A 14,934-nucleotide genomic window follows, 5' to 3' on the forward strand; every position below is an offset into this window, starting at 1 on the left:
CATCTTTTTATAGCAGTTGTTAAGCAATCTCGCAATCTTAAATCTAAATCCACTCTCTCCAATGGGCATTTTTCCATCAAACAACTGGTTGTAAGTTGAGGACTATCTCTATTATCTTTCAGCTTTGCAATGGATGAAATCCGGATCTCGATGTGCATTAGGACTCTGCTGCTGGATATCCTCCCTCCATGGCTCCTTCTTTCCCCATTTGTCGGTGAGGTTTGCATAACATAGCCTGAGTAGAAGAGAGGGACCGGGGGAATTAGTGACTGGGAAGCATGCCAGTCCATAGTGGGATCAATAATTGCTTGAGATGTCAGATATGGTAGTTGTGCGTTCTTTCCATTTCATGGAGGGAACTGTTCCTTCTCCCTTTAGCCAGTTTCTCCTGGGTATTCAGATATGGCCACCCTTAAGTGGCTGCCAGCGAAGTATTAACACTGCTGTTTCTTCTTTCTCAAAGCTGCCAAGTGAAGATATAATAGCAAAATTCTCCCAGGCTGTGGATTGGTGAGTCCTGGGTGGTTTGCATGCATCCAATAACCAAATATTAGTTGCTATCTGAATCCTCTCCCTTATTGGAAAGGAATCCAGTTGATCTGCTTTAAACCTGAAATTGACATATTGCATCAACATGATACATATTCTTCTTTATTATTTATAGAAGTCTTATTGACTAGATAATCTGCAAAGCCCTTAATCGTATTTCTGAATGCATATTACTTTGTGTAAATCTCCTATTTATACAGTATCAGTTAACCCTAGAATAGCAGGTATTGGTTCCGTTCTAATCATAAATGCAAGCTAAAATGTTTCCTTTACACACAAGTGTTTTCCGAAATAATTGCTTTGTTGGTTAGCCATTCTAACATGACTCTTCAGAAGCACCCAGTTTTCATTTACACTGACATTTTCTGTGGTAGGCTGCTAACCAACTGTGTAGCTTCTATTTTTTAAATCCTGTTTGGCTTTTAGATGGAAACAAGCCCAAATGATTTTTTTTAACGTCCCTTGTCTTGCTTACACAGGGCAGGCTGCTCAATCCGAGCTTTTGCGTGGCATCCTCATACCAACAAATTTGCAGTGGCCCTTCTGGATGACTCCATCCGTGTTTACAATTCCAACAGGTAAGGGATCTAACTGGCCTAAGGTAGACCATTACTCTGAACAGACTGAGACCAGTGGCAATTAACATGGCATATGACAGAAAGCTTGAACTCTCCAGGGTGGTATAGAAAGTTCTATTCAAGAGTTGATTAGTACAGGTAAAGGAAAAGAAATACAATGGCACCTTGGTATTCAGCTGCTTTGAAACGTATTTATTTCTTGGAGACTCCGGAGACTTATCATATTTAGTAACACATTTTGATGTGAAAATTTTGTGCCGGTACTCATTGCTGTTTGGTACTCAACGCACAAGTTAGAACTTGTCGATGTTGCCCACCTTGGGACTCACAACATTATTCCTTATGGGGAAAATTGGTTTGGTACTCATCATTTTTGGTACTCATCGTGCCTCCCAGAATCAATTAAGGATGAGTACCAAGGTACCATTGTAGTTGGATTATTGGACCATGAGATGAGAATAGTAATGTGAGCTGTGCATAAGAACAAACTAGGTTTGCTTGAAAACAAGAGAAGGAGATCATTTGGACCAAAGGTCGGCCATTCTGTACACCTATTCTTTGCCCACCTTTGGGCCTGTGTCAGTAGTTTTGCGTATTCTTGTCACGAAGTGAAGACTTTCTCAGATGGACCTGCCCAATTAATAATATTAATATTATAGGGAGGATCTGCTTGAGAATATTCTTCTCTGGGTAAGTTTACAAGAGAAGATTTTTCTCTGGGCTCTCTTAAACTGTAGCATTCCACCCTTCCTTGCAAGCGTGTAACTAGTTCCCTGCCCTCCCAAGTTGCTCGTTGACTTTTGAAGTTACTGAAACGCATCTCTCTTACTTGGCTTTTTAAAGATATTTTTAGTACTTGATCATTTTTATACCGTACTTGCACTGGAATGTTTTTCTTTAGGAAAGCTGATGGCTTTATACCCAACCAGCAGGTAGCCAATATTAAAATATGAATCTTCTGTAATAAATAATATCAAACCAAAGTCTATCTTGTGAGGGATCTCAGCAATCTCCCGCTGATCATCCAATAGAAATGGATCACCACCCGCAGAAAATCAATTGTCAAACCACCTGCCTAGTTGCTCTGTGTGGAAAGCTACCTAAATAAAAGTAATTGTTTTATTCTTGGGTTTGTATGTAGAAATATAACTTCTGACTGACTGGTTGGAATCTTAGGAACTGAAAGGGCCATTAATCCAGCCCTCTGCTCAGTGAAAGAATATTCCTGTAGCGTGTTCTTGAGCACATTCAGGAAGGAGCGCCTACCTTCCTTTCTGCTAAGACGTTTCTTCTAACACTCAACTGAAATTTACCTTCGTATAATCAAAGACTTTGTCTTTCACTTTGGAGCAATAGTGGACAAATCCCGATTTTTTTTTCTGTTTCATGTTATTTTAAGGATGTTTAAGCACACAGGGTAACCTACATCAATTCCTTAGGCTCATTTTGCTGATATGTGCCTGGTATCCCTGGCCCTCTGGGCAAATTTATATCTCTGTTTGGGTTTTCTTCTCCAGTACTATAGTCCCAATCCTGAAGCATCGTTTGCAAAGAAATGTAGCTTTGATGGCCTGGAAGCCACTGTGTGCGTCTATCCTTGCTGTGGGGTGCCATAGCTGTGTGTTGATTTGGCACCTGGATCCCACTTCACTTTCTACCAGGTAACCCAGTCAGGTCTTGTGGATTAATCAGTGATGGCAGCCCATGTTAGCCAGCAAGTCACAATTGCTATTTCGTTGCTGCTATTTGAAGGAAATGCTTATTAGATACAGTATCAGATGTGCAGCCCAGTTCTTCTACTTTAAGTGTATTCTTAGTCTCTTCCCCGTTACAGTTTTTCCAATTCTTCCATGTACCTTTTCCCATTTCCAAACTATGTATGTCGTATATCACATGTCCCTTCTCACAAGTCTATGATCTAAATAACGAATGCAAGAAAATGAAGGTCCGTGTATTCATTCAGTTTCTGCTAATTGGAGACAAAGGAAAGCTACCATCTCCCATCCCATCCCCCAGGAAGTCTTAGCAAGTTCTGGGTCTCCTCTCAAGGACATAGGCAGCCTTCCAGCAGTTAGTGGCAGTGTATGAAGATATTTGTGGCTTTCAGATTCCTTATTTTAATGTCTTTGTTTTCTTCAGTTTGTCATCCATTTTCTGTTGTCTCGATATTGCAAGCTTCTGAACAGAGACAATATCTTTTCTATCAATCTGGGAGTTATTTTTGTGGAGGGCTGGGATCCAAATGTTTCAGGCCACTAAGTGCCCACCTCCATCCCAAGTCTTAACAGTGCCACTCAGTCTCTCTGATGTTTGGTCATGCGGTTATTTGCTGCACACATTGCTCATTTCCGATAATGGGGATGTGAATTCTGCAGCACTGGATGATGGATGTACCAAAGTATCTTGTATGACACAGGGAACATTTGCAGAAGGACTGTTCGGTGCTTCGGACTCAAAGGAAAAAGGTGCTTTGGAGCTTTCAAGTTGCAGTTATAGCACCTCCCTACAGTTCCTTAAAGCAGTCACATCTTTTCCCAGCATCGCACACTTGTCATCAACAGTGGCAGCGCAACCTTAGAAAAGGATGCATTTGGGTTAAGGAGAGCTGAGTGGTGCTATGTAGCTCTTAAGCCGCTTCTGACCATCAGATTCAAACTGCTGTACAGCCTTAGTACCCAGTTTTATTTTGCCAGCATACGTGCTCGTATCTGCAGAAGCAACTGGGTGGGCTTGCACAACACAGTGACTTCTGGTTTAATTGCGGCTTGCTAAATGGGTTTTCATAAGATGCCAATGAAAATCAAAAGAAACCACATTATGAGCTTCCTGTGACATGTGTCTCTGTTTCCTGTAGGCCTTCATCTGGCTGTGCTCAAGTGCTCAGCCATCCCGGCCACAGTCCCATCACCAGCCTGGCCTGGGCTCCCAGTGGAGGATTGCTTCTGTCAGCCTCACCTGTTGATACATCCATGCTTGTAAGTATGTTGTGCTGTTACTGCTATTATGGCAGTGGTGGGATTCAGCCGGTTCTGTCCGGTTCGGGCAAATCGGTAGCGCCAGCCATGGTAGGCCCCGCCTACCCACCCGGAAGTAATGCCGTCCTATTTAGCCATGTTTTGGAAGCCATGTGCGAGCGAAGAGCATGCATGGAAGTCTGAGCATGCGCAGAAGGTGGCGCACACGCTCACATTTGCAAGCCGGTGGGGAAAGTAAGTGAATCACACCTCTGTATTATGGTATAGAACAGAGGTGCAGAACAATTACCCCTCTGACTTGTGGACTTCAACTCCCAGAATTCTTGAGTCAGTATGGCTGGCTCAGGAATTCTGGGAGTTGAAGTCCACAAGTCAGAGGGGTCATCGTTCCCCACTTCTGGTATAGAACAAGAGATAGCATAAAAACTGTGGCAAATAGATCCATAGACATTACTCTGTAGTGAATGCCTTTTTTGCAGATATGATTCTCTTGGGCAATGGAGGTCCTGAAATGATCAGCACGTTTGGGGACAAATGTTTTTGGCAGTCTTTTCAGAAGGAGTCCAGGGTGCATGGTGTTAATTAATTTTTCTCCCATCAGACTCTATCGGTAGTGTCATTTTAAGTTAAAGTGAGGGCTACTAGAAGATTCTTGTTGGAAGAAACACGTGCTTTCTTTCCACAGTGGCTTCTCTTCTTTTGACCTTGTGCTGCTAGGTATGGGATGTTTCCACAGAAAACTGTATCCAGTTGCAGTGGTTTGGAGGAGGTGGGGTCACGTACCTGGCTTGGTCACCTGATGGCAGCAAGGTGCTAGCAGCAACACCTTCAGCAGTCTTCAGGTGAGCAGAGAAGCCTTGAAACTAGCCATCTAAGATGAGTCCTCTTTCTTTAGTGGAGTAATGGACAGTGGGGTAAGAACAGTGAATGCCATTGCTCTTCTCCTAGCTGAATGGTATTCCCAAGGCAATTTCATTTCTTTTTATCTTGTTGCAGAGTGTGGGAAGTTCAGATGTGGACTTACGAGAAATGGCCAACTATCAAAGGTCCTTGTCGGGTAGGTTGGGAAAACGGAATGGTGAAGGGTTCTTATTTATTTACAAAAATTGCGGTACTGCCTAGTTCATACTGTTCAGGGTGGTTTACAAAAGGAAAGACAGAAATAACCACTCAAAAAAAATGAAATGCAGCTCAGTAATATTACACAGCCAAAGACATATCTGTCTGATCACTGTAAAATTTTGAAAAATCCCCCCAAAATCAGTTATCAAAACCCAATTTAATCATGTAGTTTTTTCATTCAGGAACTGAATTTCTATTTGGAATTTTCTTATGATTTTAATATTACCAATCATTTATTCATTCATTCATTTATACCCTTTCCTGCCTTGCAAAACACTAATAAATAGGTTGCTAGATATAACTCCAGGGCTGGGACCCTTAGCATCCCCTTCGATAAATCTGGCAGATTATTCCTGAAATGTCCTGGAGCCAAACTCTCTAGAGGACTTTATTGGCCAAATCAGACCAATTGATTCGGATGCCAACTACCAACCTAGCCAACAGAGGATCAGTGTTCTATGACAGGGGCGGTTTTTGTGGTCTCTGGACAGCTTTCAAAAGCATCTTCGTGTAGAATGGAATTACAATAACCTAACTTCTCCAAAACTCAGGAATATGTGTATCTTAAGGTTGAACTGTTGGGTTCTTGGTGTTCATTGAACTTGGGTTTTTTAGGTGTTTTATTAGCAGGCCTAGCAAACAGATCAACCTGAGAGAGAAAGTGGAGTTTGCTGACTTGGACTGTCAGTCTTTGTTGGGATATTTTTTTTTTCTTGATTAGGATATTGTTTCTTCTTTGACTGTTTATCCGGGGGTTGACAACCAGCAGGCAAGCTACCTATAAACAGCTAGCAAACTCCACTCTCCTGTGCACTGATGTTGTTACCTAGCCTGGTAAAATTCCATCGTAGGAATATGACCAAACATAGCGAACATCCAGATCTCAACAATCTATTTAGCAAAGAATTTTGGTCCCTTTGTTTTACCTGCATTAAAAGTGCATTTGTTTTCCATTTCCTCTGCCTGATCCCAGACTGGTTGCTGGAGTCCAGATGGCAGTCGTTTGCTGTTCACCGTCCAGGGGGAATTTGTGATCTATTCCTTATCTTTCTTGGAATACAGTGGTGAGTGTGCAGCTGTGACATGAATACGGCTTCTTGATTTTTGCAGTATGAAAAATAGTTTCAAGAAGCATGCTTGAATCTTGGTCTCTTTAATGGAGGTTGGGGTTGTTGGGTGGTGTTCTTCGGAGATTCTTTCTTGTACATGTAGTGCATTGAAGCAGAGGAGAAATGCTATTGAATAGATTTTTGGCTGGACTATGGAGTTGGCTTCAGTGTCTTGCATAATGCGACTTCATATTTGTTTAATGTACAGATTTGATTATTCTGGATGATACTTGGTCATTAAATGAATACAGATAATAAGCAAAGTAGAATGTGGAAGAACTGCTTGTCAAAGTAATCAACGACAGGAGAGACAAACAGGGAATCTGATCTGGGTGTAAAGCCACTTTCTACCTACATCCTCCTATTGTTTGGTTTCTCTCATAACTTCCAATATTTCAGGCGAGCAGCAAAGGCAGGTCGGTGGGTCTAAAACAGCTTCCATTGTAGCAGATCTTTCAGAGACTACGTTCGAGACTCCTTACGGGGAGGAGAGGTGAGAGAAAGGGAATATACCATGTCTATGTTGAATTTGCTTGAACGTTTCTGGCCTTCAACACTGTTGTGGTTGCTCTGGAGCGTTGATAAGTTGGTTGCTGGAAGCATAGAGAACTGGGTTTGGGTGGGAATCAAAAAAGATTCTTCTGAATAGGGTTTCCAGTAATTAGAAACCCTGGAGCTCAGAAGCTCCTCAAACCTCGGGATGGGCTGCAAATAAATTTAATGTAGTAATAATAATCGGATAATAATATACATTTGTAGAATGAACTAACGTTTTCTTTTTTAAATACAGTTTTCCCCCTATTAACACTTTTTAAAAAGTTTTTAAATTCCAGACTCCGAACCTTTTTCTTCCTGTTGCAGCAAAGTTTGAATGTTGGTGGTTGACCATTGACGCTTAAGCATTTTGCTATGCTTCAAGTCCTCTGTCCCTGTGTTGCAGGATTGGAGGGGAAGTGCAGTCCATGGTTTGGGATCCAAGCGGGGAGAGGCTTGCGGTGGTCATTCAAGGTGAAGCCTGCTTCTTTGAAACTCTCTGGGCAGCTTGGGGAAATGGAGGGCAAAGGGAGATTCCCTCAGCAAACATGCCCATGCCAAATTCTGAGTCCTTCTACAAATGCAGCATTTTGAAAAATAATTGGGGTTTTGCTTCCAGAAAGGTTTGTTTTTTGTCTTTGAATGTGAGTGCAGGTGATTCGTGCAGCCAGCCATAACAGCCCCCTCCACCCCTCCTCACTATACAGTCAAGCAGAAATCACGTCCCTTCAAAATCCCATGAGCAATAACATAAGGGTGTGCTTTGTGTGCATTTTAAAAGACATTTATAGGTTACATTTCAAGGCAAAAAGAAAGATATCACCAAACACCCCCCCCCCCAAAAAAAGGGGGAAAAATGCCTTAAAGTTATTCAAAACAAGGATGACTCTAGTGGTCTTATTAGAATGATTGTATTCCTGTACTCGTCAGATAAAAATCCTCAAAATATATTACTATGTGGATAATTCAGAATGTTATGACACTTTCAGTACATTATGTGGCTTTTGCTCCTTTATTCCGTCTGCATTTTACATTCTGCCTTTCCTCCAGAGAGCTTCAAATGGAACATGTGATCCTTTCCCCTTTCCCACAGTTTACCCACAGATCTATAAAGGCTGAGACATTTGCCCAAACTGACCCCTGTCAGTTTCAAGATTATATATTTGGGAAAAAAGGGACACGGATGAAAGAATACCCACTTCCTGCTTTATAAAAGCACATGCGTAGGTTAATCTGTTTTATTTGGGAATGGCACATCCTGCTAGAAGACTGAAATGACCCCCAGCCCTTCATTTTACCCCTTTTTTTGTAGAAATGAGGGGAAGGGCACTGTAAGCATGAAGTGGCTACTTTGCTGTGCCTCAGAAAACTTTGTGTTTTAAAACGTCCTAGTGTTCTCTCTAAAGCTGAGAGTTGCCTTTTCCTTCATGATTTCTTAAACCCTCCTGCCAAATAAGACAACCCTTCTCTAAGCTCTGAAGAACCCAGGGGGAAGCATGGGCAGTAGCTATTTTATATATTGGGCCTTCTTTAATGTTATGGCTCTTTGGGTTTATAGTTTGTTTTTCTGTTGAACACCATCCAGAGTCAACACTGAGTTGGGCGGCCCTATAAATCTAATAAATAAACAGCTGAGAAAGGCTGGAGATATAGGAGAAATGTCTTGGCCGAGAAAGAACTAGAAACAGTTGCTTCTGCATCTGAGTAAACTTCTCTATGTCCCACTTTCTCACATGCACATTGAAGTTGTTTTCTGGATTGTTTTTTTTTCCCCCAGAAAGATTTGACAGTGCAGTCCCAAGGATATTTATTGGAAGGAGTCCCACTTGGTTTATTGAAATTTATTCCCCTAACTGTGGACAGGATTGTGCTGTCAAAGCACCAACCACATCAATTGCATATAGCTATCAACCAGTTAGATAATTCCTCCCAGTTCAGGCCCTGATTTGCTGTAACCAATAGCAAAGATTCTTGTATTGTAGTTTACATATTAAGTGCTTTGCCAAGTTCCTTATTTTTTAATGTGTTTTTTTCTTCCCGCAGGAAATTTGGATACCTCCAAGACTATCATTGCAGTGTTTCGGACTCGCAATAGCCCTGTGTTTGAACTTCTGCCCTGGTTTGTATTGTCCTGTCCCTCTTTATCTGGAAATGGATTCCATAAGGCATTTCTTATCTATTAAAAAATCTAGATTGTTTTTTTTTTCTTTAAATAGTTTTAAATGGGAGGGTCCTCTTCAAATTATTGTGATTATGGTAGGGAGGCAGATGAGGTAGGTTCTTTTTTTTCTATCTATCTTTGGGTTAAATTCTCTCCTATCTATTTTTTGGTTAAATTCCAGCTCATATTCCTGTTAAGTGAATTACTGCCGTTGTTAAGTTAGTAACACGGTTGTTAAGTGAATCTGGATTCCCCATTAACTTTGCTTGTCAGAAGGTCGCAAAAGGGGATCACAGATAACCTGAACATCGGGAAAGATAGCTAGGAGATGTCTACTAGACTACAAGTTGCTCATTCTATACAGGCAGTCCTCGACTTACAACAGTTGATTTAATGACCATTCAAAGTTACAAAGGCACTGAAAAAATGGACTTACGACCTTTTTTCACACTTATGACTGTTGCACCATCCCCACGATCACATGAGCAAAATTCAGACGTTTGGCAACTGACTCATATTTCTGACCGTTGCAGTGTCCCCGGGTCATGTGATCCCATTTTATGACCACCTGACGAGCAAAGTCAATGGGGAAGCCAGATTCACTTAACAACAGTGGCAAGAAAGGTCATAAAATGGGGCAAAACTCACTTAACAAATGTTTCACTTAGCAGCGTAAATGTTGGGCTCAATTGTGGTCGTAAATCGAGGACTACCTGTATGTAAGCCAAAAAAGCAGGAGAGGTAGCACTCTTGGGATATTAGAGAGAGAGTACTAGACATCACTAGGCCAGGGGATAAGTATTTTAATGTACTTTTATTGTGTGCTGAGGGTCCCAGACTGTGCAAGCCTCCAAGTACTAACAAAACATCCTTTAGGCATCCCTGTTATAATATGCACTCTCTTTCTTCTACCACTTCTAGTGGTTTTGTACAGGGTGAAGACGGGGTTCAGCCACAGCTGGTCACTTTTCATCCTTGCTTTAAGAAGGGAGCCCTTCTGACAGTGGTAAGTTCAACCTCCACGTATTGAGAATTATGAAGAATGCCTGATCCAGGTGGGAAGAATTGTAGCTGTCTTTGCCATTAAATCTATGTTTTCTAAGTGCTGTAAAGAGGGCTCAACTGACTAAAGAGAGGGAAGGTTTTGTTGTCACCAGATATCCTAAAACACGGGTGGCAAACTCATACATCATATTGCCGTCACGTGGCGTATCGCAATGTTTTTCCCATTCATGGAGCTGGGTGGGCTTGGCCTGCATGCGATGCATCCGGCATGTCTGCGGGCCACCAGTTTGACATCCCTGTCCTAAAACATATACAATATAAAGTTGGCTTATTTGCTGACTTGTCCACATTTCCCGTAGCATTAACAACAGTCTCTCTGGATGGCTATTATTTGGGCATGGAGTAACTAAGATTCCTCTTGTCTATTCTAGAATATCCTAGGTGAAAATTTAAAGGTATATATATTACTCAACAGCTGGGCTCTTTCCAGTCAACATAATAAGGATTAGTGTAAAATTATCTCCAGATCCAAATGGGGTGGATTGCTTTGTAGCCTCATGTAATTCGGTTTAGATATTACTCTGATACTCAATGATTGTTTTTTTTTCTGAATTGCGTAGATTGATCTATTTGGAATCCGTGTTTAGGGATTTGTTTGGATTTTGTGCACATTTCATGATTCTATCCTGGGCTACGTATACAATTAGAAACTTAAAAGTCCCAAGATTATTAATTTTTAAAAGCAAGCTTTGAAGCCCTTAAGATACTATTTCCAGACTTCTGAAAGCTGAAATGAAATATGAGGCATACTTGATTCCTGTGCCAAAGTTTTATATTTATTTTATGTAAGAAAGTATAACACTCTGACTAAAAGGAGATCAATCCCTATTTCAACATAAATCATTCATTTAGACATTTTACCACTTTGGAAAGAGGTTATGTATTTATCTATTTATTGTGCTTTTAAACTCAGTTCTCTTCTGCATGGCTAAGAAACTGCAGGATAACACCAAGCCTGGCTATAACCCCCTTCAAAAGTTACTACAACATTGGAAATTAGAAGGAGAAAATTACAACTAATGCAGACATCCAAAATTACCCATTGCTCCCCTGTTTATGCTGTGTTCCTCATAGGCATTCTTAGCTTTCTGTAATGTGTAAATGGAGATCCTTGTTTTTTTCCCCTCTAAGAATTTAGGAATAAGAATCCAAGAATAAACTATGGCTTCTGAGCATAACATATTAGAAAGTAAGCAGACCAAGTTTCCAAATCAACGTGTATGATCATTGAGTATTAAACCTGTCAATCAAAATAGAGCAGCACCAGCAATTTCTCCCAGTTTATATTCTGGAGAGAGATGAGAACTGGAGTGGTGGGGGATTTGGACAGATGAAGGAAACTTAAAAGTCCTAGGGAAAGCCTATTAATATTAATAGGAATAGTAAACTTACATACCGCTTTACAGCCCTCCCTAAGTGGTTTATTGCCCCCAACAATTTGGGTCCTCATTTTATCGACTTTGGAAGGATGGAAGGCTGAGTCAACCTTGAGCCAGACAGGATCGAACTCCTGGCAATGAGTAGTGAGGTAGCCTGCAGTACTGCATTCTAACCACTGTGCCACCACGGCTCAATATTAAGAGAATCTGTTTTCAATATATTTTAAATTGGGGGATTGTGCTTTTTTGTATCTTCTCCACATTCCACCTTTCGGAGTTTTTTAATTTATTAAATTTATATGCTGCCCAGCTCACTGTCAAGATATATATAAGAAAATAGAGGCGAAAAATAGATGTCAGGAAAGGAAAAGGTTTCATAATGGCTGCAAAACCAATAGAAAGAAAGCATATATGCAAACGGACCAGAGAATCACCTTCCAGGTTCTTTAGCCACATTCAAAAAGCAGGTTTATTCATTGATTTAAAATATATAACTACATTAAAAAATGTATAGCTGCCCATCTTAAACCAAACTCTGGACATTTTGCAGCCAAGAATAAAACATATACATAATAAAACCAAAAGCAATAAACCTGATAAGCAAAAGCAGTTGAGCCTCACAGAAGAGGCCAATATCATGCATAGCACACCCACTCATTTATCTTTCTAATGTTGGCTTGCTGAAATGCATTTCTGCTTTAGACAAAGAGTGAAACTCCATGACCTGGGATCTCTCCCAGCAAGAAGAAAGAAAGAGCCTGCAATGGTCTGGGCTAGGGGTGTCAAACTCAAGGCCCAAGGGCTGCATCTGGCCTGCGGGGTGCTTAAATCTGGCCCACGGGGCCGGACTGGAAATACCAAAGGACCGGCCCGCAGTGCCTCTGCCAGCCAAAACAGGCCGTACGGGACTCATTTTCGGCCAGCAGAGTGCTGCAGGATGACTGGATTGGACTGGATTACATGTGGCCTCGAGTAAGTGCCTGATCTGGATAGAAAAGAAGCAGCATCCTACAGTTTAATGCCAGATTTTACATACTGAAGGTCCATTTAATCTACAATCAACAATCTATAATCATACAATCTATAATTGATAGCCATTTCTATTTACTATCTTGGAAATTTACCTCTGCTGTTAGATCTTGTATTACCATGTTATTTATGCTATTGTATTTTTATTATTAGTTGAATAATAAAAATACAATAGTATAAATAGTTTTTCTGCCTGGAAAAGCAATAGGGTATAAATTTAGAAATAAAAAGTTTAGTGGAGTATGAAGAATAAGTAATAAATGTTTGCCAGTAATATCTGGTAAAAGAGATAGGAAAATGGTTATAGTAAAGAACTGTGGAAAGAAAGAAGAGGAAAAATGCATCTTGAGCCTGTCCCCACAATGGCCACACCTGCTGGCCACGCCCACCGCCGGGCACACACCTCTGGCCCTCCGAGGTCAAACCCAACCCTGATGCGGCTGTCAGTGAAATCGAGTTTGACACTCCTGGGCCATCTTGAGGAAACAGGAATGTTTTGCTTCTACTGCCTTTGGTTTGATGCTTGTGTCTTTCTTTCACAGTGCTGGTCAAACGGAAATATCAGCCACGTTCCTTTCTTCTTTGTGACCGCTCAGTTTCCTTCATTTAGTTCTGGGCAAAGTCCTCTCGTGCCCTTGAGCAGCTGGAGCAACACCCGGGAGCAGCCGCTGTTTTCCGAACTCTGAAGGGTCAACTTTCCTAGGACTTTGCTCTGAAGGGCTCCCAACTTCTGTCTCCATCAGCCTGGGGAGATCCAGGACCGATTTTAGATTTGATTTTGTATGAGTCTCTTTCTTCTATGAACTGGGCATGGATTATATAGTCTGCGATAGAGACTGGACCTAAGGAATGCCTGCCTGCTTTCCTGAAATGGACAATGTTGTAGTTGTATTTAGGGCAGAAAATTAAACACATCAGTTCAAGATCCTGTTTTTGCCTACTGTTCTTCTCCCTGCCAGTCAAATAATCCTCTACGAGCTTGTTTTGTCTAATTGAGAGATTAACTGTAATTTTTCTGAGCGTCTTTTTCGTTTGCTGCCTGACATGGGGTTTTCGCAAGATTTTGTGTTGTTCTGAGGATTTGTGAACTTTACTTCCTGGAGGTATGAAGAGCAAAGACAATTTGTTGCCCTTGAAATATTGAAAACGATGACTCTCTCAAATTTTGCCATTCATCACGATGATTCAATCGATTGAAAGGGTGGTTAAAATTGGATAGATGCCAAGTTGTCCACCACTGTTTGGCTGGGGCACTCATTGCAGTAAGTTGTCTGTTTATTCAGCATTGGCTTGGCCAGTTGCATGAACCCATGCACTGTGGTGTGTAAACCATAGTTTATGACTTGGTATCATGTGTCATCCTGTGGGTTAACACAAGATGTAAACCAGATGAGTAAAATTAGCTATTGGTTTAGGGCAGTGAGGGAACAGGCATTTTAATGAATCAAAACGGAGTAAGATACTCATCACCAAACTTGAACCTGGTCAGTCCCATTGAAATGTTACAGGAGAGTGCATTGTGGGGTGAGGATGTTTGAGTAACTTCAGGAATATTTTAACATGTATTTGAAAATGAAATTGGAATGTGTACCTCTCGTACACCCAAATGGGTGTATGTAAGATATTTGTGTGTGTATGAGAGATTTTAGTTTTTCTTACAAAGTAAGCATTTGTGAAGATAAAGGGAAGTTTGATCCCCTTATATCTGGGCTCTTGGTTCCATCTTTCATTTAAAAAAAAAGTTTGTAAAAAGAATTGATTAAGTTGGAAGTTTGCTGGTGACTTACTCTGAGCTGTTAAAATGAGCAAAGGATTTCTTAGATCAAATTTCTGCACAATGACATGTTACTTGATAGTGAAGATTACATACAAGTGTTAGTGAGGAGAGTTAATGTTAAGTACCAAAAGATACATCTCCAACTGGTTGTTTTATATGGGCATTAGGATGGAAATGGGATGGATTCTTAAGGACACTTCTCTCCCCTGTATTATTATTATTTTAAAATCACTATCAAAAATGATGGGGAATACTGGTAAAGTTTTTTTTTTTTTTTTTGTCTTCAGCTTTGGGAGTTGCTGCAAAGCGTTCCCACTAGGGATAGTTGTAAACTGATCTTCAGAAAGAGAAGTGTTTTCAAAATAAGCAACAGCAACAACATTCGGCTGTCTTATTTGGCTCCCTGCCACCAGCACTTCCATCTCTGTCACTTTGATCCTCTTATATTTGGACTTTGGCTTGCAACGCCTCATATCTGGACTAAGCAGCTGAGAGTTGCCCAAAGGGAGGTTGTACGCGGCTGTGGAGGGAGATTCCAAGTGCACCACAGATTGCGTTCTCCTCATGCACAACGTAGGAGGAGTCTTCAGCCCACCACTTTGTACACCTCAGTGTGCCTGTGAGCTGAACAGCGTTTACTCTGAGCTGCTGACCAA

The 14,934-nt window shown here is 41.1% G+C and overlaps 1 protein-coding gene across 11 annotated transcripts in view; it reads left to right on the top strand.

The window, feature by feature from the left end:
* AAAS (aladin WD repeat nucleoporin) overlaps window positions 1–13,431 on the top strand; it is a 106,736-nt gene extending 93,305 nt beyond the window's left edge. For all 11 annotated transcript variants that reach the window (XM_087886780.1, XM_034412175.3, XM_034412178.3 and 8 more), the window contains 13 exons: window positions 123–214; window positions 464–510; window positions 1,029–1,127; window positions 2,645–2,788; window positions 3,982–4,102; window positions 4,820–4,944; window positions 5,099–5,159; window positions 6,198–6,288; window positions 6,733–6,826; window positions 7,274–7,341; window positions 8,911–8,986; window positions 9,950–10,034; window positions 13,044–13,431. In XM_087886780.1, coding sequence (XP_087742906.1) covers window positions 123–214; window positions 464–510; window positions 1,029–1,127; window positions 2,645–2,788; window positions 3,982–4,102; window positions 4,820–4,944; window positions 5,099–5,159; window positions 6,198–6,288; window positions 6,733–6,826; window positions 7,274–7,341; window positions 8,911–8,986; window positions 9,950–10,034; window positions 13,044–13,187 — 1,247 coding nt within the window. In that variant the 3' untranslated portion in view covers window positions 13,188–13,431. The remainder of the gene's footprint in view (window positions 1–122; window positions 215–463; window positions 511–1,028; window positions 1,128–2,644; window positions 2,789–3,981; window positions 4,103–4,819; window positions 4,945–5,098; window positions 5,160–6,197; window positions 6,289–6,732; window positions 6,827–7,273; window positions 7,342–8,910; window positions 8,987–9,949; window positions 10,035–13,043) is intronic.
* Window positions 13,432–14,934: the final 1,503 nt, after the last annotated feature.

This window comes from Pantherophis guttatus, chromosome 2, assembly GCF_059756535.1.
Source record: "Pantherophis guttatus breed Tessera chromosome 2, ASM5975653v1, whole genome shotgun sequence".
Classification (NCBI taxonomy): Eukaryota; Metazoa; Chordata; class Lepidosauria; order Squamata; family Colubridae; genus Pantherophis; species Pantherophis guttatus.